At 46.6% G+C, this 26,415-nt stretch overlaps 1 protein-coding gene across 4 annotated transcripts in view; it reads right to left on the reverse strand.

Moving 5' to 3' along the window:
• Positions 1-1,436: 1,436 nt before the first annotated feature.
• NEDD4L (NEDD4 like E3 ubiquitin protein ligase) overlaps positions 1,437-26,415 on the reverse strand; it is a gene marked incomplete at both ends in the record, with an annotated part of 377,821 nt that continues 352,842 nt past the window's right edge. For all 4 annotated transcript variants that reach the window (XM_080714805.1, XM_080714804.1, XM_080714803.1 and 1 more), the window contains 10 exons: positions 1,437-1,539; positions 7,390-7,462; positions 8,099-8,195; positions 9,704-9,811; positions 11,461-11,520; positions 14,039-14,099; positions 16,827-16,900; positions 21,070-21,165; positions 23,522-23,592; positions 25,720-25,841. In XM_080714805.1, coding sequence (XP_080570931.1) covers positions 1,437-1,539; positions 7,390-7,462; positions 8,099-8,195; positions 9,704-9,811; positions 11,461-11,520; positions 14,039-14,099; positions 16,827-16,900; positions 21,070-21,165; positions 23,522-23,592; positions 25,720-25,841 — 865 coding nt within the window. The remainder of the gene's footprint in view (positions 1,540-7,389; positions 7,463-8,098; positions 8,196-9,703; positions 9,812-11,460; positions 11,521-14,038; positions 14,100-16,826; positions 16,901-21,069; positions 21,166-23,521; positions 23,593-25,719; positions 25,842-26,415) is intronic.

Genomic DNA, 26,415 nt, shown 5'->3' on the forward strand with positions numbered 1-26,415 from the left:
GGAAACGAATCCAACCGTGCGGGCGCACTCAATCCCCCGCCATCTGCAGCTTGGCAGTTCGGCCTCGGTGGATCAAATTGGGTCTTCTCTCTCGCTTTTAATGTAGCATACGATAGACACGACTCAGGCAGTACACGGCACTGAAGCATGCAACAGGTCACAAAACTCAGTTAGATTAAGTGCATATTAAATAAATCCTTGAAGTCCAGTAGAAGTCACAAAACAGTTGGAGAGGACAGGTCTGTAGGCTCAGCTTTACATCCGGGCTTTTATACACCAGCAGCCAGGTTCACCACTGATCGGATATTGCACTGGAAAGATGTGCGCCGGGAGAAGAAATAATCATCACATTTAATGTTTATGATAAAAAAAACAGAAACAAGACCAGATATGACCTCCACGGAGTACGTAAAGTGCCTTTGGAATTGGTGCAGTTACAGCAAGAACTGGTGATTTCGCCACCCCGGGCTAACACGCGTGGACAGGAGATGGAACAGATCTGGCCCCTGCAGTTTCGAATCAAGCAATGCCAAGTTTCTTCCAAAATGTCTCTACTACAAACAGCAAAGGGCAAAATATAATCAAAGGCTGACTGTACAGCAACGGGAAGGGTTAAATAATTTCTCTGATGAGAAATGACAGTCCAACCCTGTCTCGAAGGTGTTATAGCACACGTAATTACTTCTAAGGAATAATGGTGTGATACCTTTCAAGTTAACACAGATTTGTCATGCTATGTTACAATTCTCTCAGCCTGTGGCTATTATCTAAATTTGTACAAAAAGAGTATTATCCAGTTTATTTTCATTCCGAGTATGGAAAAATCATTACTGTCTATTGTTATATTTGAAATTCTCTCAAAAGTACTTGTCTGTAGAAGGCTTCTGGACAAAAATTAGTCTTCCGATTTTAATAAAGTACAGGGTGAGGGAATCCAAGTACTTCAAAAATAAAAATTCATTAACATTAAGCCTGGTATGAAATTCAAATACAAAAAAAAAAATGCTCGCTTTTCCGAGTACATGAGACATCTTTAATTATAATGAAATAAAATCTGAAAATCGGTCTAAATCATTTTAAAAAGTAAACATGAGTTGTAATACTATACTGCAGAGTGATTAATTCCATTCATTGTCATTAGAAAGTATGCAAAATATTTATTAAGGGCTTTGCCTGCAGAGGCATAACATAAATAGAACAAGTCCTCCTGAAATGTAATTAGTATACACATCAACCAGTTGAGGGTTTGTGGTGGAAGAGGCGGGAGCTCGTGCTGGGTCTGGGTCCCCGTGTCTGAGCTTGGGCACGGCCTGGGTGCAGGCCTGGCTCTGGGAGCGCGCCGCAGCGGCTCTCTGCCCCGGCTCTGCAAAAGTCTGGTAGGCCAACGTAAAAGCGCAAGTGGGACTTGCCGATGAGCAGCCCCGCGGCCGGAGGCCTTAATCCACCCCCTCGAATCCTTGCGCGTTTTCCACCGCCATGAGAAGCTTCTCTCGCAAATCATCAAAGGTTTCATATGGAGGTAAGTCAAGGCGATTAAAGCTGTAAAAGGAACAAAAGCCTGGTGTAAAAGTTTGCACTTGAGTCTCAACAGCACTTCCTAGATTTGTTTAACGGGGCATTTGCTATTTGTACAAAGAACGAAAAGGTCTTGATATCCCAGTTTGTCTTTTTTTGGCGGTATTGGGGATGGAACCCAGGGGAATTCTACCTCTGAGCTACACCTGCAGCCCCCGCCCTTTTTTTTTTTTTTGGTGGTACTGGGGTCCTGGAAGCCCTTCTACCTCTGAGCTACACTCCCAGACCTATTTTTACATTTTTATTTGGAAACAGGGTCTCCTAAGCCAGCGCGCGCGGCTGGCTTCGAACCTGCGCGATCCTCCTGTCTCTGCTTCCCAAGCGCGGGGATTACAAGCGTGTGTCACCATGCTCAGCGCCCTATTTTTTATTCTTTATTTTGAAGCAAGGTCTCACTGAGTTGCAAAGGGCCTCACTAAGTAGCTGAGGCTGTCTGCAAACTGGGATCCTCCTGTCTCAGCCTCCCTAATGCTGGGATTACAAGCGTGTGCCACCATGCCCGGCTTGATCCCAATTTTAAGTACCAAAAAATAAATTCTAGCAATGAAATAATTTATGCGAAATGGGCTATGGAATCTATAGAGGTGAGAAAAAGAGAGTTGTGTGTTCGTGTGTGTTGCTGGAGATTTTACCTCTGAACATTACCCCCAGCCCCATCTCACTATTTTTTTTTAAATTTGGATGCAGGGTCTCGCTAATTTGCTAAGAGCCTCGCTAAATTGTTGAGATCCTCCTGTCTCAGCCTCCCAAGTGCTGGGATTATAGGCATGTGCCACCACGCCTGGCATTTTTCTAATAGTCCATGAGACTTTTGCTGTGGCCAGGGGCGGATTCTAGGAGAAGCCTGGCGGGAGGGAGACAGACTGGCATATACCCTCACCAAGATTTCAAAACCCTTGGGGCACAGAGAATGCGTGCTTGAGGAGGTGCTGGGAGCAGAGACCGCTCCTATCGTCCTGTTACCACTTATCCTCCACGAGGCCCAAGCTGGGTGCTGGCCTCTGCATGAACTCCTTTGCTTTCATCACAAGCTTCTAGAGTAGGTAGGGTTAACGCCATTCTGCAGATGCAGAGCCCGAAGCTGGGAGACGGAGGCTGGGCGCCAGCGTCCCACTCCTAAGACCACGGGTCTAGCGGCAGAGCTCAGGCTGCCCGGGGCTCCGGAACACCACTGCGGTGCGGCCTCTGCTGACCAGTCACCTAAGCCAGCCATGCATGCAGTGAAGAGCTGCATCTCAGGAGGCTGCAGCAGGCTGGGGTGCGGGCTGCAAATCACCCTGCATCTCAGGAGGCTGCAGCAGGCTGGGGTGCGGGCTGCAAATCACCCTGCATCTCAGGAGGCTGCAGCAGGCTGGGGTGCGGGCTGCAAATCACCCTGCATCTCAGGAGGCTGCAGCAGGCTGGGGTGCGGGCTGAAAATCACCCTGGCGGCGGTGAGGTCTTCCAACGGATAGTCCCCACGGGCAATCACATCCATCTGCACCTGGGGCTCAGTTCAAATTCTGTCCCTGTCCCTGGCCAGCCGCGGGGCCTCTGGCAAGTCGCCCCGCCTTTCTAAGTCTGTCTGTCCATCTGTGAAAAGGGGAAACTGCCCACAGGGGCGCAGGGAGGGTCCAGCCAGACGTATGTACCGTGAGCCTGGTTGGTAGAGAGAGCGCTGATACTCTCCTCTCATCGTTTGTGGAGAGCTTGCGGAAGCAGAGCCTGGGATGACCGCTGATACGCGTGTGTCCTGAAGACGGCCACGCACGTGTGCCCCTGCTCGTGGTCACTGAGGAAGGGCAGGCGGATTCGGCCTTGGTTCAGGACTGCGCCTGTGCTATCTCACCGAGTCCTGTGATCACCCATCAGGAAGACAAATGCTTCACCCCTGTTTTCTAGAGGAGGCACCGAGAAGTCAGGTAACCTACCCTAGTCACACAGCGAGTGGGGACCAGCTCCAGGCTCAGGCTGCCTCTGAAGCCCAGGCCCATACTTGATGGCCTCGACTAAGAATGTCTACATTGCTTTTTGTGGGTGTGTGTATGTGGTACTGGGGATGGAACCCAGGGGCATTCTACCTCCAAGCCACACCTGCAGCCCTAGTTTTTATTCTTTATTTTGAAACAGGGTCTCACTGAGTTGAAAGGGCCACTAAGTAGCTGAGGCTGGCTGCGAACCGCAATCTTCCTATTTCAGCCTCCCCAAGGCTGGGATTACAAGTGTGCACCACCACGCCTGGCTCACACTGCAGTTAAAGCTAACCTTCCCAGGCGCTGGCCTGTGATTCCAAGTATGAGCTGAATGACTTCTCATGTTTAATAGCAGCAGTAAGAAACAAATACTCTTCATACGGAGGCCTTAACAACCCTTAAAATGTTTAATAAGTCCCACTAAGCTCCACTCAGATTTCTCAATAGTCAGCAAATGTTAAAAGACAGAGAATGACACTGAACTTTTCAAATGGCGGTTCTCAGAAACCTGGGGATGCTAAAAGGGTAGGTCCAAATAAAAGCTTTTAATTTTTTTTTTACATATATGTGTATATGTAAAAATATATATATATATATATATTTTTTTTTTTGGTGGCCCTGGGGCATGAACCCAAGGATACTCTTCCATGGAGATACATCCTGCCTTTTTTATTTTGAGAAAGGGTAGCGCTAAGTTGCTAAGGCTAGTCTCAAACCTGAGATCTTCCTGTCTCAGTCTCCCATGATAATGAGCTAAGCACACAATTTCACTTGTTGTAAAGACAGAACACTTTGTAGAAGGCAGGAGAAAGAGCTTTTCATAGACATGGCTTCCAGCTTGAAAGCTGGAAGCTCACGGCCCTGGACCTGCGAGTCCCACGGGTGTCTGAAGACCTATTTTCAGGGACCCGTGACAAGTTTTTTCTTTTATAAGAGGCCTATTCTTGCTGGGTGTGGTGGTGTGTGCCTATGAATCTAGTACTTGGGAGGCTGAAAGAGGAGGATCGTAGGTTTGAGGACAGCTTCAGCAAGTAATGAGATTCTCATTAATCTAGCAAAACTCACTGTTAAAAAAAAAAAAAAGCTGGGCATGGTGGCGCATGCTTGTAATCCCAGCATTTGGAAGGCTGAGACCAGAGAAGGCTGAGACCAGAGGATCACGGTTCGTGGACAGCCTCAGCTACTTAGTGAGGCCCTCCGCAACTTAGTGAATCCCTGTTTCAACTAAAGAATAAAAACTAGGTCGGGGGGGGGGTGTAGCTTAGAGGCTGAATACCCCTGGGTTCCATCCCCACACCTGCAAAAAAAAAAAAAAAAAAAGGAGCCAGGTGTGGTGGCACATACTTGTAATCCCAGCATTTGGGAGGCTGAGACAGGAGGACTATAGTTTGCCGACAGCCTCAGCTACTTAGTGAGGTCCTTTACAACTCAGCGAGACCCTGTTTCAAAATAAAGAATAAAAAAATAGGGCTGGGGGTGTAGCTCAGAGGTAGAATGCCCCTGGCTTCAATCCCCAGTATCGCAAAAAGAAAAAAAAAAGAAATGGGGGTGTAGCTCAGAGGTAGAATGTCCCTGAGTTCACACACACACACACACCTACTATAAATCACCAGGGGTGGTGGTGCTTCCAGCTTTCAAGCTGGAAGCCATGTCTATGAAAAGCTCTTTCTCCTGCCTTCTACAAAGTGTACAGTTTGCCATGAGCCACCCTCATCGGTGGCCATCAAGTCTGGGAGATGACAAAGGGGAGGGGGAGCTGCTGGTTGGCTTTATTTCTATGGGAAACAAACAGAAACACACTCTGCAAGGAACCCGCAGAACGCTCCCCCTCCTGAACGCGATCTCTGACTGCTTTAAGTCTATTTTTGAAAAATTCTTTTTCCTTTAAAAAAAATACCATTGCCCACCAACTAAGTCCCCATCTTGGGTAATAGGACCTGGCTAAGTTGCTGAAGCTGACCTTGAACTTGTGACCCTCCTGTCTCTAGCCTCCAAAGTGGGATTGCAGGTATGTTTTTGAAGCTCCCTGGGTGGTTCTGGAGCACAGACAAGATTTGAGAACCCCTGAGTGCAGGTCTCAACTGGGCAATGCTCTGTTCCAGTTGTGGCTGGAGCAAGTGGGCCCCAAGACCCAAGAAAAGTCCAGCGGTAAAAGATCTGTCCCCAGGGTCACAGAGGGACTTAGGCCGAACACAGAACTAGCTCACTAATGTGCAGGTTTGAAAAAGCCAGAAGGAGGCATCTACAAAGGCAGTGTTATCTGGTGTAGCGGTTAAGGGAGCAGACTCTACTTCCAGCAGACCTGAGTTCACATCCTGTGGTCTGGGAACCTGTGACCTGTGTGTTCCTGGGCAAGCGTCCTAACAGTCCTGGGAATTGGTCAAGGCAGACAGTAAGGCTGTCATCAAGAGTAAATTGTGCCTGACACAGAAGAGGACTTGCCCATTCATTCGTTCTTACTAACATCCACCCTTATTGGTGCCATGACTGGGAGTTCTGCATCAGTACCACCGTCCTGGGGCTTGGCTCTGTGCTGGCTGTCTTTCCAACCAAGGCTGTCAGAATCCAGAAGACCATACTGGGTCTGATACAGTTGGGAATAAAAGCTCTGAACTCCTAAAACATTTTCCCCTAGAATAAAGGCTGAGAACCACGGACAATGGCCATTCGGGCTTTTCACCAGTTTTGGGCTGGAGTTGGCTTGCTTTCCAGGGCTCGGCAGGCAATGACCATATTCACTCTATTCAGAGAGGCAATGACATGAAAATAAAAAAACTTCCACGGCTTGTTTTTCGCAAATGCACTTTCATGTGAATTCTCTCCTAGCGGGCGCCTTCTACATTAGGAGGATGTCTCCTGCAGCGAGCCTGGCCGACCGCAAGGGAGGCAGAAGGCATAGTGTGACATTCACCGTGTCCACCTATTCTACTGCTTCCTAAGGAGCAAAGGAGAAAAGCCCACGCAGATAAAGTGATGAAAGAAACAGCAAGTTTGGATCAACAGGAGCCTGCTACACGCTGCCTGGAGACCAGCGGAACTAAGTCTGCGCCTGTTCCGGGGACTGCAAGACTCTTACACGAAAACAACCAACGGCGAGGCCTCCTTCCTCCAGCTGACGAGGCCCCCTGTGGGTTCGCACCTCGTATCTCACCAACCCCGGCTAAAGGTCACCTGTAGGCCTTCCATTCCTCTGGCCACAATCACATCATTACTGAATTCTGGGTTACTGATGGGCACTGAAGGTCTTGTATCACTGAGGCTTCTACAGGGAATGTTTTCTCCTAAGTTCCGAACAACCAACCACCTTAAGCTGGAAGTAAAAACCCAACTCTGTTGAGAGGCTTTGAGCTGCCACATCCACACATGGTGGGCAATGAAGTCTCTGTCCCCTGGACTAATCAAGAGAGAGAGACAGGTTTGGACGAGTTTCCAACAACAGGGAGGCTTTAGCCCTTTTACGTAGAAACACACTGGGTCCACTCAAGTCACGGTTTTGAATCTGACAAGCATTTACTGCACAATTTATATTCTCATCTGCGTCACTGTCAATTCACACTGTTAGCTCTCTGTGGGCAGGAGGCGTAGATGTATTTGTAGGAAGGAGATATATGGGTATTCTACCTCTGGGCTACACCCCATCCCTATCTTAGTCTTTATTTTTTGAAACAGGGTCTCACTAAGTCGCTGAGGCTGGCTTTGAATCCGTGGTCCTTTTATCTCAGCCTCCCGAGTACTAGGATCATGGGCATGGGCTCCCATGCCCCTCGCCCTGCCGAGAAGAGCGTTCTATACCTCTGGGCCAGCATCAGACACAGCTGAGGCTCTAACATACTGTTGGTGATACCTGGACAATGTCACTCACCATGTGTGAGCTCTGGGCAGTTTCTCAGGACTGCCCCATTGCTCTATTGTAAACAGCTGAGGACCATTGGAACCTGGACAGGAAAGAAAGAAAAACATGTGAGCAGGGGTATGGAAGTGGACAAGGCTATAGTGAGCCCCGCGACGCCATCTTTGCTGGGATGCAGTTTATAATGTCCGGATGCATGAGGGCTATGCAAGCCCATGACATGGACACCCTGGGACAGAACTGTGCCGCTGTGACAGACGCAGCCACACATGCCAAGCGCAGGTGGCTGTGGCTTCTCTCCTGGGCCTGGCAGAGTGAAAACGCACAGCTACGTTTGGGGAAACGAACAAATGTGAGGTCTCATATGCAAAGCAGAAAGAATGATTTGTAAAAAATCTACAGTAAGCTCCGAGGAGTTCTGCCCATGGAGGTGAGGTACCCTTTAGAGCATCACATGGGGGTCGCAGAACCACATGGAGAATTCTGGAAAATCTATTGTTAAAGATACACCAAAAAGCCAACCTAGAAAAAGCAGACCCCATAGTCGCTCCAGTCCCTGGATCAGGAGCACTGAGTTAGGTACTGGTAGGAGTTCTCTATGATACGATGCAAGCACACAGGTACTGGGTAGGACTGGGGCGGGGCAGAGTGTTCTGGGCCACAGAAGATGCTGGGATAGCGCTTCATCAGAGGAGACCTGAAGCTGATGTGTGCTGCTCACCATAAAGTTCGGCAAATCCATTCATGGGTACCCGGGATGTCCCTGTGACGAACTGCAGCAACCGGATCCGCTTCTCGGCATCCATCAGTAGCACGGCCTGTGAACAGAGGCAGAAGGTCCTTATGTCCCCGTGTGACATGCAGCACCTGCTGCTGGAATGCAGGCAGGCACATGGAAGCTTATTTACAGGGCCATGTAAAAAGACCTCCACAGAGGACTCTGAAAACTGAGTCGGTAATTTTTTTTTTTAAATGGCTACCACAATCCCGGCCTCTCTAATCTTGGTGAGGGATCACCAGGTCTCTTTCTTCTTCTGCCAATGGGCCAAAATAAATGATATAAAAAGCAAACTCTTGGACGGCAGGCAGCTCGAGTTTCTGTGTTCGAAGCCTGCCAACTCCCTGTAAACCAATTATAACCCGGCGGTGCCTGCACCAGGGGAACCCAGGGGATGAGACGGGATTCCAGACTGCAAATTCCCTAAAGATGACACCTTATAAAAAGAAGGAAAACAGAGGTAAAAATAGGCTTCTAACACAATCTGTGTGCCTTACATATCTGAGTTATTATAGGCACTGAACTGGCTTCACTGGGAATGCTGCTTGAAGTGCTACAAGAAATACGCAGAATCATCGCTGAGCGGGATTAGGTCTAGGATTTGAGGATTCTGCTTCTCCACACACTTCTGCTGCCACTTCCGATAGGAATAATAGACATTTAGAAATTGAAGCAAGCTAGAGACTTTCTTTTTTTGTATGCATATAATCAGCCATTTTTGGGGGGGAGGAGTTAGCTTTTTCTAAAATTATTTTACCATCTTTCCCTTGAGCAAACCCATCCCTCCATTCTTATTAACTTCCTCAGCTGAACATGATGCAAACACTGTCCATCACACAGTAAATCAAATTCAGCTTGCATGCTGTGTGTGTGTGTGTGTGTGTGTGTGTGTGTGTGTGTGTGTTACCTGGGATTGAACCTAGAAGCATTCTACCTCTGAGTTATACCCCTCAGCCCTATTTTATTTTATTTTTTAAATTTTGAAACAGGGTCTTACTAAATTGTTGAAGCTAGTCTTGAACCTGTGATATTCCTATCTCAGCTTCCCCTGTACTGGGATTACAGGCATGCGTCACCATGCATGGGTTAGTTTGCATCTTTGATGGACAGATACAAAGATCAAAATGGCTGCTGGAATTAATTAAAAAGAATAAAGCCAAGACACTGGCTTCTACAGAAAATATATTTATATCCAGAGAAGGTTCCATTCTGATTTGCACTTCAGAGGCCTAGACTCAGCACCCTGGAGGCCAAGTAACTCCTTTTCAAAATCATCTTACCCAACAGGCTTTTCACATAAAATCTGCCCTAACAGGTGGTTAGGGGAGGAGAGTGAGGACCAACCTTACTCAAGCCTCTGGCAGCGCAGTTATACAAGGGCTTCTGGTTCAGCTGGCCTCTCCCCTCCCTCCACAGCCCAAGTACCACCAGACCCCAGTTTCCAGCATCAGTCCTGAAGTCAAGCCAGACAGAGTGCCGCAGAGCCCTCTGCCCCAGCTCAGGGGAGGAGCCTAAAAAAGGAGGAGTGAGGCAGGAGCCCAGGGTTACCTTCCAGAACCACTGGATGACGGGGTGATTGGGGCAGTAGCCGTTCTTGTAAATAGAGTGCTGTCTCCAGTCATTCACATCGACGTCGCCGAGGCCGCACATCAGCAACTATTAGGGAAATTTATCAGATGTAAACAGGAAAGCTGAATAATAGCCCTGAAAAATGGCCTCTCCATCACCATGCAAAGCAAGGAAGCCGGAGAGCCAAGAATAGTAACGAATGTGGACACGTGTTCCAAGCTTTCCCTGCCACAGTGGATCACAGAGAGAACACAGGTAACGAGGGCGACGGTTCTGACTCTTATACGAGGCCATGACACTTTATTTTTACTTATTTATTTTTTGTGGTACCTGGGACAAACCCCGGGGCATTCTACCTCCAAGCGACATCCCCATTTTTTAAATTCTTTATTTTGAAACAGGGCGTCACTGAGTTGCAAAGGACCTCACTAAGTAGCTGAGGCTGTCCATGAACCGCGATCCTCCTTTCTCAGCCTCCCAAATGCTGGAATTATAAGGGTGCACCACAACGCCCAGCACCATGACACTTTATATAGGAAATAAAGACCCACATCAGCCATCTTCCCGGGCCCCCAAACTCCAGCACAGGCCTTGTGGATTTCTTAAGGTCTGTTAGCATGTGCATATTCCCCTGGCTGTTTTTCTGAGAGGTTATTTATCTGAATACTTGAAACCCTCCCTACACATTAGAAAATCCGTACTTATGACAGCAATTACTTGTCTTCCCTTGACCGATCCATTCAGCTGAGGACAAATGAGCCCCCTTATTTCGTCTAAGATTTGCTTTCTTATCATGCAACTCTCCAGGAAAGGTTTCCCGTGGACAAATTAATATATTTCTGCAAAATTAGTACTGAGAAAGAACTATATCTGATACCTGAGAACCAGGTTCCTAAGACTGACTGGGTCCAGACCTGGCTGGGTACACCGCTGAGGTCACACATGATGCCTGAGACCCAGGTTCCTAGGACTGACTGGGTCCAGACCTGGCTGGGTACACCTCTGAGGTCACACACTTCTCTCTGCCTCAGTGGAGGCTCCAGGCTGAATTTCTGCGAGGCTGTTAATTTCAAAGTCACCATATCAAGTTACAAGAATAACAAGCCAGCTGAGTAGCTGTGCTTCATTGATGTGGCGTGGATAGGGACTGGGTGGCATCACTAGCTTCTGAGAAGATAACAGCCTTCCTTCCTTGCTTCTCCTGTTTCTCTCAATGACAAAGGGCTCTGAGATATTCCTTTGGTCTTCAAGTTTCTCTCTCTCATCTCCATCAATGGCAACGGGCTGGGATGGACAATCATGAAACCACCTCTGCCACTACCTTGTTGCCTTTGACGGTTTTCCTTAGTCAATACAAACGACTTCAAGGCCCCCATTTACTGGCCGAGGAGGAGAAGGGGAGGCAGGTGGGATTCTGGACCAGCCTGGTCTTGCAGACGGCATGTTACTACAAATCTTGGCTCAACGTGATCCACCAGTTTCCTCGCCACGTACCTGACTCATGTCAGTGGGCATATCCCACTACCAGCCTCTCTTGAGAAATGAAGCTACGGTTGATGACTTTTGCTATTTCTTGCTCCCAGATCAGAAAACAAGGCCCGTAAGAGACACATAAGAGAATTCATCTAAACTTATTCAGTAGGGCATCATAGGACAGAGCATTTTAAAACAGTATTTGTAAAGAAATGAGAGATGCTTCTAAAAAGTCTACTTTACATAATGTTTAGAATACAAACCTCCAGCTCGTTTTCATCAAAAATTTTAATCAAATCAATAGGAAGCAATTCTGTGAATCCCTGAAAGGAAAAAAATCACCATAAATTTATCTTGATAAAGATATTTTTTTGGGGGGGTGCTACTGGGGTTTCTGGAAGCCCTTCTACCTCCGGGCTACACTCCCAGACCTATTTTATACTTTTTTTTTTTTTTGGAAACAAGGGTCTTTTAAGCCAGTGTGGCTGGCTTTGAACCTGCGTGATTCTCCTGTCTCTGTCTACCAAGCAGGGGAGGGGGGGGATTACAAGCATGCGCCACCAAACCCGGCAATAAAGATACATTTTACAATAAAAAATAAGTTATTTTGTTAACCGGGTAAAATACATTTTGTTTACTAATCATTCCTATGGCAACAACAGTACCAAGCAGCTATAGTTTCAATAAGAATTGTAGAGTCACAATATGCAGGTTTTGAAAAATTACAGAATATAGAAGGTTCAGGTGCTTAATTTTTGAAATCCTATGATCATTTGGGCTGTTGTAGGCAGGTGGAGTGCAAAAGCCACTTATGATACACTGCTGTGAATCACTGTGTCCTAAAATGTACACAACGCAGATGTGCAAGAGACACAGTTAAAAATAAGGTGCTAAGCCGGGTGTGGTGGTGCACACTTGTAATCCCAGTACTTGGGAAGACGAGACAGGAGGATCACAGGTTCACAGCCAGCCTCCTTTACTTAGTGAGGCCGTCCGCAACTTACTGAGGCCCTGTTTCAAAATAAAGAAAAAGCAGGGCTGGGGATATAGCTCAGAGGTAGAATGCACCTGGATTCAATCCCCAGTACTGAAAAAAAAGGTGCTGAGGATATCAATGAAGCCAGAGAGGAGGGATGGCTCCCATGTGAAAGGGACTGTAGGCTCAGCACACCAGGCTCCCAGTCCCTGGCTGCCACCAACTAGTGGAGCCATTGCTGGGCCAAAGGCTGAGGACTGCTGGGATGGGCCCAGGAATCTGCTTCCCTGGGTTTCTTATCGAAATAGTATGAGCCACACCCTCACCTAGTCTATCCTCCCCTCCCTGTCCCTGGGGCCCTGAGCTTTTGCATTTCTACCCAGCAAGGGCTTTCTTCTCCACGTGGAGGCAAGGGAGCTCTGGCTGAGCTTCTGAGAACTCCCTATCAGTTGGCTGAAAATTAGTAATGAGGAGTTGGCGCTTTTTCCTGTTATCTTTTAAATAAGTAGAGCTCATCAGCTTTTAAAAGGATTTCACTTTTGGCGAATGTGAAAACCTTATTTATTTATTTATTTTTGCAATACTGGGGATGGAACCCAGGGGCATTGTACCTCCGAGCTCTACCCCCAGCCCTATTTTCTTTCTTTCTTTCTTTCTTTCTTTCTTTCTTTCTTTCTTTCTTTCTTTCTTTCTTTCTTTCTTTCTTTTTGAAGATTTAAAGAAGTTTATTAGAAAGAAAGAAATACAGAAAATAGAAATACAGCTCCCAGACTGGCATGGAGGGGTGACTCGAAATGAATACACACTTTATTCTTTATTTTGAAACAGGGTCTCACTGAGTTGCAAAGGGCCTCACTAAGTAGCTGAGGCTGTTAATGAACTGTGATCGTCTGGTCTCAACCTCCTGAATGCTGGGGTAGAATACTTTTAAAAGTCATATACCCTCACCCTCTGCTAGAGGTTGTTGAAAGGGGCCCAGGAACACCCCCAGCATCACCTGCTTCTGTCCCGTTTATCAGTGGGGAGTTCTAAGCTGGCCATGAAGAAGGGCAGGGCCTCTGGAGGGGAAGGCAACGGCCCAGGGAGGACCAGCCTGGAAGAAAAATGCCCCCTCTGCTCACAGTCTTCAGACCCAGCACTGCAGAAGCAGGGAGCCTCCTCATGATGCCACCTGGAACTTGAAGATGGTGGCTCTATACTGAGCATGACAACGTCTTCTTGAAAAATAGGACAAATTAAAAAGTAGAAGTGAGCTGGGCGTGGTGGCGCACGCTTGTAATCCCAGCATTTGGGAGGCTGAGACAGGACAATCGCGGTTTGCGGACAGCCTCAGCTACTTAGTGAGGCCCTCTGCAACTCAATGAGACCCTTTTATTTTTTAATTTTTTTGGGGGGTGGTACTGGGGGTGGAACCCAGGGGCTTTCTAACTCTGGGCTATAACCCTAGGTCTATTTTTTTATATTTTATTTGGAAACAGGGTCTCACAAAGTTGCTGAGGGCCTCACTAAGTAGCTGAGGCTGGCTCCGAACATTTGCGATCCTCCTGTCTCAGTCTTCCAAGCACAGGGATTACAAGCGTGCACCACCATGCCTGGCAATGAGACCTTTTTAAAAATAAAGAATAAAAAAATAGGACTGGGGGTGTAGCTCGGAGGTACCTCAAAAAAAAAAAAAAAAAAAGAAGTAGAGCAAAAATAGTTAAAGATAAAGATGGCACTGCCCGTGGTCTTGGAAACAGGCGGGTGGAGTGAGCACGGCGGTGCTGGCTTTTCTCCGCGTGCCCCCAGCTGGCTCCATTAGCTCTGCACACCTCCCTCCCCTGGGCATCCGGGCACTGGGCGGAGACCGGGTCAGCAGCACTCACCTCCAGGAAGGCGTTCATTTGCTTCTGGACCCTGTTCACAAACCTCCACTGGATGACCAAGCTGTGGAGGAAAGCAACAGGCTCAGCCACCTCCCTTCCCACGCTCACCGCCTGCTCACAGGGGGGGGGGGCTACTCCTCGGCAGGGGCCAGGGAGAAACCTGTGCAAGGGCGGGGTGGTGCGCCCGCCACGGATTCATGAGTTCTTTCAGGCATCTCTGTAATAATCCATGAGAAATGTAGACCCTCACTGAGGATTTCTACAGCGCCCGCCCCTCGCTCCTATCCAGCCTTACTGGGATCAAGATACTTTATAAATGTGACTACAGGAAGAGGGGAAACAAAGTCACAGGACAAAAAGGTCCGTGTGCACAACGCAGATATGTATCCACACACCCATATGTAGAACATGGCCAGTATTCGTAAGGTGAGGACCTGGCACAATGAGTATTGCCTACACTAACACTTTTTTTTAATCTTATTTTTTTGTGGTACTGGGGATTGAGCCCAGAGACATTCTTCCTGTGACCTACACTGGCAGCACTATTTTTATTTTATTTTATTTTGTTTTTTGGTGGGACTGGGGGCGGAACCCAGAGGCTTTCTACCTCTGACCTATACTCCCAGACCTATTTTATCTTTTATTTGGAAACAGGGTCTCACTAAGTTGCTGAGAGCCTCACTAAGTAGCTGAGGCTGGCTTCGAACCTGCGTGATCCTCCTGTCTCAGCCTCCCAAGCTCGGGGATTACAAGCGTGCGCCACCGTGCCTGACCTTATTTTTTATTCTGAATCTGGGTCTCACTGAGTTACAGAGGGCCTCATGAAGTTGCTGAGGCTGGCCTCAAACCTGAGATCCTTCTGTCTACTAGGATTACAGGTGCACAGCACCATGCTCAGCTACGCTAACACATTTTTTTTTAACCGAAATTTGGAGGTGGAATAGTTAAGATGCTAAAAGTAACTAAAACTCACTGAAACCATTTTCCCTGTGACAGCGTTCAGTGCAGAGCAGATGTGACTGTGGGCAAATCCACTCTGGGCTCCATCTAAGGCATTCTGTCCACATGAAGGACTTCTACTTCCAAGGTGTTACCACAACAGCCACCCCGAGGAACGGCTCACGACATACCCCACACTCAGTCCCATCAGCTTTGTAGGGCTGGGCTGCAACCCTCAGCCCAATACCATTCTTTCAGCACCAGGGTACAGGTCAGGGAGCATCTGGGGTTCCAATCATACTTTTTTCAGTGAAGCTAGCTGAAGCCCTGGCCTACCCCTAATCCCTCCCAAATCTGAATCCAAAAAGAATTAACTGCTAAGAGTGATCACACATGTCAGATTCCACAGACTTCAGTCCCTGGTGTCCTGGGCTGGAATGTTTAAAATAAAAACTAATCACTGCCTGTACTTTCTAAGGGAAGACAATGGTGTCTGCTAGGTGTTATCTGCTAAAATGGCCCAAAGTCACCAATGGGGTAATTAGTGTGCACAGGTAAGACTTGTGAGATCTGACTTCTAAGTAAGATTTATTAAGCATAAAAGGCTTTTAGTTAGCCAGGTGTGGTGGCACATGCTTGTAATCCCAACATTTGGGAGGCTGAGGCAGGAGAATCGCAGTTCACAGACAGCCTCAGCTACTTAGTGAGGCCCTTTGCAACTCAGTGAGACCCTGTTTCAAGATAAAGAATAAAAAATAGGATTGGGGGTGTAGCTTTGAGGGGTTCCATCCCCAGTACCGTGAAAAAAAAAACAACAACCATAAAAAAAAAAGGCTTTCAGCTTCAGAGTGGAAAAAAGCCCGTATGTGAAGTCTTACTCGATGTCAGGGTCTCCAATAGAAAGAACAATGATCTCCCTCAAAGGAGGAAACATGGGGTTTCTTTGCAGAGCAGATGAAAAGCTGCCGAGACCCCCAGTGAATTCTCAATTCAAGCCCTCTGAGCAATTTTAAATGAGAACGCAGGGCACCCAGCCTGTTGATATGCAGTGCTGAACTTGAACATCTCAGGCCGGCTATAACCCACAAGATGCGCGGAACCTGGGACCCGCGAAGCCAGCCCTGTTGCGCTCTTCTTATCCTCCCACCAGCCTAGGCTCACTAAGGCAACCTGGTAGTTCTTGGGCCAGCCCAGAACTGTGTGCTTGAATCATGTAGCTATATCAAAACTGAAAATGGAATGTACCCAACTGAGAAAGACCTTCTGCTGGTATCAGTGTCTTAGGATTATTTAAGAACTGGATTTCCCATAGGACTCAACATTGGGTTAAGAACATTACGGATATTAGGAAAACTTATCATGGTTATACATGCTGAGTTCCTATTTTCCTAGGTTTATAATATGGAAAATATAAACCTTTTTTTTTTAACTCTTCATTTTGAAACAGGGTCTCACTGAGTTGCAAAGGATCTCACTAAGTAGCTAAGGATGACTGCAAACCTCCATCTCCTGTCTCAGCCTCCGGAATCCTGGGATTACAAGCGTGCGCCACCACACCCAGCGCATTTAACTTATTAGAAGAAAATGTTAGCCGGGCGTGGTAGTGCACACTTGTAATCCCAGAATTTGGTTGGTTGAAACAGGAGGATCACAGTTCAGAGCCAGCCTCAGCTAATACTTAGTGAGGCCCTTTGCAACTCAGTGAGACCCTGTTTCAAAATAAAGAATAAAAACTAGGACTGGGGTATATAGCTTGGAGTTAGAATGCCCCTGGGTTTCATCCCCAATACTGCAAAAAAAAAAAAAAAAAAAAAAGAAAAGAAAAAGTTGTAAATATGTGTATACGTACTCAATATATTCTCTTTTGTTTTCATTCGTCACCATTATTTCTGACCCATTGGGCTTCAAATCCACTTGATAGGTCTGTAATTACAAAGAAAACACTGCAGTCACCACCATGAAGTTATCTTGTGTCTTATTCTTGAGTAATATCTTGCTATAAAAGGAAGATAAGCAAGATTTATTAAAAAACACTTCCCAGCAAACGGGCCCTGTGTGCGCGAGAATGCCTAATGAGACTTTTAAACTGCTGTGACGTTACGTACTTAAAGACATTATTATTAAAGGCAAATTATCTCGTGGTTATTTATGAGTTTTAATTATCCGTCATACGTTAGCAACAATGGAGAAGAACAACATTTTTCATCTGCTCTTCATTTACTGAGGAATGAGTTATGCTTGACAGAGCAAGGAACGGGAGTACATGGGTCGCAACTGCAGAGACTCCAGTCCTAATGCGTTTTATTTGGCTCTGGAAATTAAATTTTATGGTCATAAAAAAGAGCGCACTGAATTTCTTTCAGAGACAAAAAATAATGGAGACTTAGAGGAAAGAAGAAGAAAGAAAAGAAATAAGAAGGAAAAAAAAGAAGCTTGAGAAGCCAGGCTGAGGAGACACTTGTCCCTGGTCCCTGCCTTGAGACCTCCCCCCCCCCCCCCCCCCTGTGGCAGCCCTGGATCATACAGCACCAGAGCTGTTGAACTAAGCCGTCAGTTTCCTCCTGGGCTTGGGCCAGCCCTGGCTTGATATTGGTTGTGTGGTGCAATAAGTAGGACAAGTCAGGAGAGGCAGAGAGGTCTGTCATTTAAACTAAGATGCTTATTCCCACTGCAGAAATTTTCAAACAAACAAACAAACAAACATGGAAAAAATTCTCCATCCACATTGCAACTCCACTGCTAAATGATAGTTTCTTTTGTGTGTGTGTGTGGTACTGGGGGTGGAACCCAGGGGCTTTCTACCTCCGGGCTATACTCCCAGATCTATTTTATATTTTTATTTGGAAACAGGGTCTCACTAAGTTGCTGAGAGCCTCACTCAGTAGCTGAGGCTGGCTTTGAACCTGTGCGATCCTCCTGTCTCAGCCTCCCAAGTGCTGGGATTACAAGTGTGCGCCAACAAGCCTGGCTCACATGGATATTTTTTTGTGGATTCTTGGAGTCTTTTTTTTCTGCCCTCCCAGCTGTATTCCAGAGTAAACCAAGCCTGGGGAAAGGGTTTCCCGAATAAGCATCCGAGATCTATCCACGAGGAACACAGAGTCCCGATCGTACCAGGATGCCCCAGAGGCCTTCTGACTGCCTCCAAATGTTCCCTCTGTCTCTTGCTTCTCAATCTTGTTCACACTGAGTGGCTTCTGGCATCACATGGCTCCATCCGCCCAGTCCTGTTGGATTTTCTCTTGATCTGGGAGGCAGGCTCACTTTCCTACCACATGAGCTAACTTCACTGTCTGCACAGTCAGCTTAACTTTGCCCCTCCCTGATCTGGATTTCAACCCTGTTCCACCATTTCCAGTTCTCTTCTAACCCTGCCTTAAGGTTCCCTTTCCTGCCGCTGCCCTCTAGCTCACTCTGCGGCTGGTCATCTGCTGTCCCCGTGACGGGCCAGGTGAGCGCTTAAGGATGCGGGACAGTCTTCGCCTGGGAGTGGGGTGGGGATGTTTCCCATATAATACGTCCCATTCTTTGCTAGGTTTTTGGTGATCCATGAGCCGTGTTCATTTATCCCTTCCAGAGTCGTTTTTTAATAAGTTCTATGTTGGCTTTTCGTTTTTCTTCATTTAGTCCTCCTCTAAGATGGCCCTGTTACTCCCTTTAGTAATGGAGGTTTCCCATCTGGTCCACATGGCTGACGGGTTAATACTCCAAGCCCACCTCTCAGTACTGAGCAGGATTCAGTGCAGATCAGCTACACTGTCTCCCCAATACCAAAAACCAAGAGGTTCTATCTATCTATTTATCATCTATCTATCTACCTTTCTATCCACACACATATATACATACATATGCATACATACATATTATACATACATACATATGTATATATAGTGATGTATTAAGTTGAACATTATATGCAACTTTACTTTCATTAAAACAAACAAGAACAAAACTCATACTTGTATATTTATGGAGAATAATTATGGAAGACAGAAATAAAACATTTTAACTATGATTGCTTTTGAGATAGTAGGGATGGCTGATTTTATCAAAATTTTTATTTTACTTTTATTTTTATAAAGGTTAATATTTTCTAGTCAGATAAGCTGATAAAATTGAGGGGAAAAAAAAAGAAGGCCCAGGCTGTGGATGATAAATATAAAGGCCATAGACAATAAAAACTTTGTGGGCGAGCCGGGCATGATGGTGCGTGCCTGTAATCCTCGTACCTGGGAGGCTGAAATGGAAGGATCACAGGTTTGAGGCCAGTCTGCAATTTAGTGAGGTCCTTCAGCAATTAACAAGAACCTGTTTCAAAATAATAAATAAAATAGGGCTGAGTGTAGCTTAGAAGTAGAATGCTTTTGGGTTCAATCTCCAGTACCAAAAAAAAAAAAAAAAAAAAAAAAAGGTCCGCAGGTAGCTGTCCAGCTGCAGGGTTGACTCCCATCTGATTCGCTTGCCACCTGGCACTTGGAGCAGCTTGGGAAGGTAGTTTGCCAATCCCCTTTCTAAGCCACTTTATTAGGGGCGAGACTCCAGGTTCCTGCAGTAGGCGTTTCAGGTTCGAGGCCAGCCTGAGCTACTTAGTGAGACTCCCAGCAACCTAGGAAGACCCTGTTTCAAAACAAAAATTAAGAAAAGAGCTGGGGGTATAGCTCAGAGATAGAATGATCCTAGGTGAAAGAAGAGAGAGAAAGAAAGAGGGGAGGAGAGGAAGAAAGAGGAAGGGAAGGGAAGTGAAAGGGAAGGAAATGAAAGGAAAAGAAAAGAAGAGAGAAGAGGAGCCGGACGTCGTGGCACATGCTTGTAATCTCAGCATTTGAGAGGCTGAGACAGGAGGATCGCAGTTCATGGACAGCCTCAGCTACTTAGTGAGGCCCTCTGCAACTCAGTGAGACCCTGTTTCAAAATAAAGAATAAAAAATAGGGCTGGGGTATAGCCTGGAGGTAGAATGCCCCTGGGTTTCATCCCCAGTATCGCAAAGAAAGAAAGGAAAGAAAGAGAGGGAGAGGGAGAGGGAGAGGGAGAGGGAGAGAGAGGGAGGGAGGGAGGGAGGGAGGGAGAGAGAGAGAGAGAGAGAGAGAGAGAGAGAGAGAGAGAGAATGGGAATGAAAGAACGAATGAATGAAAGAAAGAAAGAAAGAAAGAAAGAAAGAAAGAAAATTAAAAAAGAGAGAGAGGAGAGGAAGGAATGACAGTTCCAGGAAAAAGATTTACTGCTATTCTTTGAAAACTGGCAATCAAGACTCTTCAATACAGCTAAGGCTTTTAAAAAAAAAAGCCACACGGAGTATACCTTTGATAATCTCTGAAGCAATAAAGATACAGCAATGCCATTTTCCATATGGCAACCCTTAAAAACGGGCTCTGTGACCTCATTAATTTCAGAGCTGCGTGGAATTGTTCTGAGAGATGGGAAGTATCTCTGGGCCTTTGCAAAAGGACATGTGAGAAAGCCGGGTGCTGCCTTGAGAATATCTATCAAGATGAATTATTACTGAGAGACAAATGATTCAACGGTTTCAGATTTGAGGGAAACACACCCTACAGACCCTTTGGATGATGATGAGAATCCCGGGAAGACACTTTATCTTTCAAAGTGACCTTTATGATAAGTCCAGCCTGGCCAGCAGCGCAGGGTAAGCTAGAGGGAAGACTAGGAAAGACTGAGCTACATAAACACATTTCATCCCGACAGCAGAACCAGATAGCAGAGAAGCCAGTACCCCTGGATCCTCACCGTCCTTGGTCACATCTTCAGCGACTCCGTGAATAATCGCACTAGCTCCTGACATCCCTACATTCTAAACCAAGGACCGGCTTTGGACTCCAAGGCCTCCCATCCCACAGGCCTTTGGACACCAAGGTTCTTGCCCCAAAGGCCTTTTACAATTTCTATACCCTTGGCGGGTGAGAGAAAGGGTGGTAAGCGGGACTTAGCTTCCTGGCACAAGACTGTCCAGTGATGCTGCAAGGTGACCGTGAACACCTAGAGCTGCCCTCCTTGATCAGCAGAGCTGTGTTACAGCCTACGAAAAAGTGCGTGTTCTCTGAAAGCCAAGGGGCTCCCTGGCTTCCTCCCACGTACCTGCCCAAAGTTTTCTTCATCTATGCAGAACATGAGGTCCAGTTCAGTAGGATCGTTTTCTAAAATCCACTTCAAAGAGTTGTAGTATTCGCTATCCTGCAGAAATGACACAGAAAGTCAAATTAAGCACTGAAGGAAAAGAAACAATTTTGTGTGACTCCTTTAAGTAATTATGCCTTTGTAATGTAATTCCATGCAGAGTGCTCAGGAATTATACAACTCACTAATGTAATAATGCCTAATCTACCCCAAACTACCACTTCCCCTTTAACTTAAAATGGAAGCTGGGTGTGGTGCTACATGTCTGTAATCCCAGTACTTGGGAGGCTAAGATGGGAGGAAAACAGGTTTGAGGCCAGTCTCAGCAACTTAGTGAGAGTCTGTTTCAAAATAAAAAATAAAAAGGGATGGGGTATAGTTTGAAGGTAAAATGTCTTTAGGTTCAATCTGTAGCGTTCCCCCCGGCCCCTCTCTGATTAGCACAGGGTTTGTAGTTGATTCCTGTCTTCTGAAAAAGGGGTGAAGGCCACCTACGCTGGTGGTCAGGGCAGTCAGACTGTCCAGGTCTACGGAATTTAACATGCGCAGATCAGTATATTCCTGGCGATTAAGAGTGAAAACATCGAAGGAAACTGTGAGGGCAGCGAATACTCTAGATGAACTAACACCGGCATTTCAAGTTCTGCCCTCTCCCGGGCTACCATTGCTCTCTGCAAGCTAATTTAAGCAAAAAGGGAGGCGGCTCTGGTTTCAGAATCCGGAGGAGTCGTTGGCTGTCAGCTCCTCTCTGTTCAGGCCTCCTGTCCCTACTGCTGGGGACATGTTGGGTCTGAAAGGACCAAAAATAATATGTACACTGTATTTAAAACACAGTCACCAGATGGCATAAAATTAGACTTTAAGAGCAATTTCTATGCTCTTCATATCCTCATTATACGGCAATAATAAAAGGTGAAATCAAAAACAAAAGGTGAAAGCTGGAAACAAAAGGCAGACTGACACTAGGTTGTACACACCGGCCTGCCAGGACTGAGCACCCAGCACCGTCAGCCTCCTCCTCTCCGCTCCTATCTGAGAAGCAGAAGCACCCACTCAATGTGGGCCAGTACTGAGGGGCAGCTCGTATGTCAACTAAGCATGAGACACGGTCCACAGGCCACAAAGCCCAGGGATGCAGAAATGCAAATATCCTGCGGGCCAGGATGCTTCCCGATTGCCTTATGTCTGTGCCGGCACACGGACAAACACCTGCACACTCTGGAGGAAGATACCGCTGACTTTTATTTTTGTAGAAAATCCTAACACAGCCAGTCCTGTTAACATTATTATTATAGATAGAAAATGTCCCCGAAAAGAGTTCATTTATTCATATTCAGGGTTGCTAAAGTGAAGTCGTAAGGGCTGTAATCCCAGTAGTGGACCAATCCATTGGGATGGATTACCTGGGTGGTACCCAGTATGCTGGTAGAGTAGGCGGTCCCTGGGGGTACAGCCTTAGGGATTAAATATGGTTTCTCCTCCCTAGCTCTTTTTCTCACTTCTGACCTCCATGATGTGAGGGGTGCAGCCCAGGTGCTCATCCTCTATCCACCTCCCACTGCCATGCCCTGAAGCTGTGGTCCCCGGCCTCACGTGGACTGAACCCGAAACCTTAAGAAAATAAATCTCTGTCCTTTAAGTTGCATTTTTAGTCTTTAGATAATGGCTGCAAGAATGCTGGTGGATACAGTTACTGAGTTTGACACTAGGTTGTACACACCGGCCTGCCAGGACTGAGCACCCAGCACCGTCAGCCTCTTCCTCTCCGCTCCTACGTGAGAAGCAGAAGCACCCGCTCAATGTGGGCCAGTACTGAGGGCAGGTCGTATGTCAACTAAGCACGAGACGCGGTCCACGGGGCCACAAAGCGATGTGAAAACCACAGTCACTTTTTGGAGGCCCTCTCCCGGCATTCACTTTCTGGCTCTCCCAGGCTGGAGCGGGCACTCGCTTCTCGACCTCCAGCGTGACTGTGTGCTGCTATTCCTCCCAGAGTTTGGGCCTTGCCCTGCTATTTCTGAGGTCAGGTAATGAAAGACCAGAAGGTGAATCTCTACACTGTAGGCTCTAGGAGTTTGGGGTAGAAAATACAGATGGCAATGAAGTTTCTAAATATCTCTTGGGGGAAAAAATAAAGTAACTATCCCTTGGATTTTATTTGTTCCTAAAGCCCTGTGCTGGGTAAGTGGAAGTAACTGACATTTTGATGTATCTACTCTAAGTACCATGACTCGTGGAGACGTGAGCAGCGATTCACTTATTATTCAAATCAGGGAGCTCAATTCATTTCTCAAACAGTGGAATGCTCCCTGTTGTTCACACGGAGTGACAACCCTGCAGCGATCTCCGTGGCTGCACACCTGGCCCGCACACCTGTGCGTGATGGGCGGCCATGACGTCCATGTCTACTCACCACAGACTCCATGTCATTCAGCGTGATCTGCTTTCCCAGCATCATCTTGTAAAATGGTCGAATGAAGAAACCTAGGAGAAGCCAACAACTGGGTTTAGTTTCAGGCCTTTGATCCCGCTGTGTGCCACGGCCTGAAATGAAAGCCTGACCTGCTCTCAAGTGGAGTGAGAGGCCAGGACAGAATGATTGAGAATCTTGGAGCATAACCCATGAAGGGCTGGAAGAGGGCTGGGGAAGGGGGAGTAGAAGGGAGGCGGCGGCTCTCAGATGGGTGCCATGGAGAGGGCTGAGAACAGCTCCCAGGGGCGACACATGAGCCCCGGGTCAAGCAGGACTGTGCAGTGCAAACGAGGTACAAGGAGAAACAGGCGGTGGACACCTCCGTGAGTGGCCAGAGGGAAGCAGGCGGTGTCCCAGGGAGGTCAGGTCAGAGCAGGGCCTGGGCCAGCTCAGCTGCATGGGGTGAAGGGAGGGAGTAACAGCCGCTCCCCGAGGCCATGAGAATTCACCAAAAAACCAGGAAATCTCCATCTACATTTCAGCATCACTGTCTGGGCAGCAATGGGGAGAGACTTTCCTGCAGGGGCCTCGCAAAGGAAGGAGCATCACACGCTTCCTTGAGTGGGCCCTGTGCCCTCCTCCACCCGCACCCCAGATCCCAGAGCCCTGGCTCGGCTCAGACCCAGGGCTGCAGACTCCAGGCCTCTGCCTGGGAAGGTAAAAGCACAGATCTGATGGCAGGGCAGCTGAGGACAGAACAGTGTGCTCTGCCAACAGGGAGAGGGACATTTTTAAGAAATGGAAGACCTGCTCGTGACGCGCAGGTGTGGAGGTGTGGGCGTTGTGGATCTCAAGCCGGCCATTCCGGACATGTGTGGTGATCGCCTTTTGCAGGGAGCACTCAGCAGTCTCTGATCTCCCTCTGCAGAGCCCTGCCCCTGGCCAGCACTGGCTCCTCTGAAATGACAGCCTCTGGTGCTCATGTGTTACCTGGACCCCTGTGAAGGGCTTCCTCACCTCCAGCCCAGGCAGTTTCTCCCCTGAGTACTCAACCTGCTTTCTTTTCCATGGAAGCTATCACTGTAATGCTTCTGTTTTTTTTTTTGGTTTAAAAAAATTTCCCCACTAAAATATAAATTCACTGAGGTCAGGATCAAAATCAGCAATTAACAGTAACAACATATTAAAGGCTATATCAATTATTTATTGGACTAGCTCAGACTCTGCAAATGCAATTATCATACTTCCCTGGGAAATGGCTCTCTCTACAGTAGCTGAAATGTTAATCTCTAATCTTCTACTATTTCATACTCAAGTTCTTTAAAAAAAATTGGTAATTTTCCCTCCCTGATGGTTTCTATAGCGGTTTCTCATGGGCACTATTTTTTTTTTTTTTTTGGTGGTACTGGGGATGTAACCCTTCTATCTCTGGGCTACACTCCCAGACCTATTTTATGATTTTATGATTTTATTTCTTATTTGGAAACAGGGTTTCACTAAGTTGACTTAGTGACTTAGTTGCTGAGACTGGCTTTAAACCATGATCCTTCTGTCTCAGCCTCTCAAGCCCTGGGACTATAAGCCTGTGCCAGCAAGCCCAATTCTGAACCATAAGCTTATAATGTAGCCAGGCGGGGAAAAGTCTGACCTCTACTACAGTACCTTGAAATTCTTCTATGATTTAATTGCTGCAAATAAGAATAAAGTTATTTTGTGACATCTATCTCAGATGGGACTCTGGGGTTAAGGTCTTGGTTGAGTTCTAATATTTGAAATTATTCAGTCTTTTCACATTAAAAATAATTTGGGGACAAATGGAACAATGGTAGGATATTGATGGATTAGATCATTTTAATTAATTTTTCAATTAGCGTTTCCATCTGCCACCAAAACTAGTGTGCTCGCTAAAGAAAACTAATTCTGGAAAACATACAAAATGCATAAATACAGAATGTTCTGTGCTTCACACTTTGATTAATTTTTTTTAAAACAACTGTGTATAGACAATTTGTCATCAGTGTTCAGGATGGTACTGGAAGAAAGACCACCAGTATGGATAGGACATAAAAGTTAGTTTGTTACAACAGAGGGAACTGGTGAAGCTTTTACTCATCATCTATAATGCAAAAGATGAGACACCTAATACAGAGTCCCGAATAGCACCGTCCTTATCACTTCAGGATTTTAAAATAACTTACCATCTAAGAGTTTTCCATGAAATACAGCCAGACCAGCAACTCTTCCAATGAAAGTGAAATAGGACAAGTGATCTTCGTTACAGAGGCCTGAATTGGGATTGATCTGCAGTGTGTAGTTGTCCCTGGTGGGGAAGAAAAGGGAGAAGTAAGGCCCACTCATATATATATTTATTTATTTTTTATTTATTTTTTGGCGGTACTGGAGATGAAACCCAGGGGCATTCTACCTCCGAGCTACACCCCCAGCCCTATTTTTTATTCTTTATTTTGAAACAGGGTCTCACTGGGTTGCAAAGGACCTAAGTAGTGAGGCTGTCTGCGAACTGTGATCCTCCTATCTCAGCCTCCCAAATTCTGGGATTACAAGCGTGTTCCACCACGCCTGGCTCCGCTTGTACTTTTAAAAGAGAAACCCAAGCTGTGTGTAGGTCATGCACAACTGTAATCTCATTATTTGGGATGTTGAGACAGGAGGATTGCAGGTTCAAGGCCAGCTTCAGCAACATAGTCTCTGAGACCTGGTTCAAAGTAAAATAAATAGATAAATAGGTTGAGGGTATCTCTTGGAGGTAGAAGAATCCAGCATCCAAAAAATATAAAATAAAAAAGAAACCCAAGAATTTAGGTTTTTCTCTGCTACCTGTCACTCAACTTCCAAAGTGCACTTGTAAATATCCTGTGTCCACTGAGGCCTGC

The sequence above is a fragment of the Muscardinus avellanarius genome (assembly GCF_963383645.1).
Source record: "Muscardinus avellanarius genome assembly, chromosome: 17".
Classification (NCBI taxonomy): domain Eukaryota; kingdom Metazoa; phylum Chordata; class Mammalia; order Rodentia; family Gliridae; genus Muscardinus; species Muscardinus avellanarius.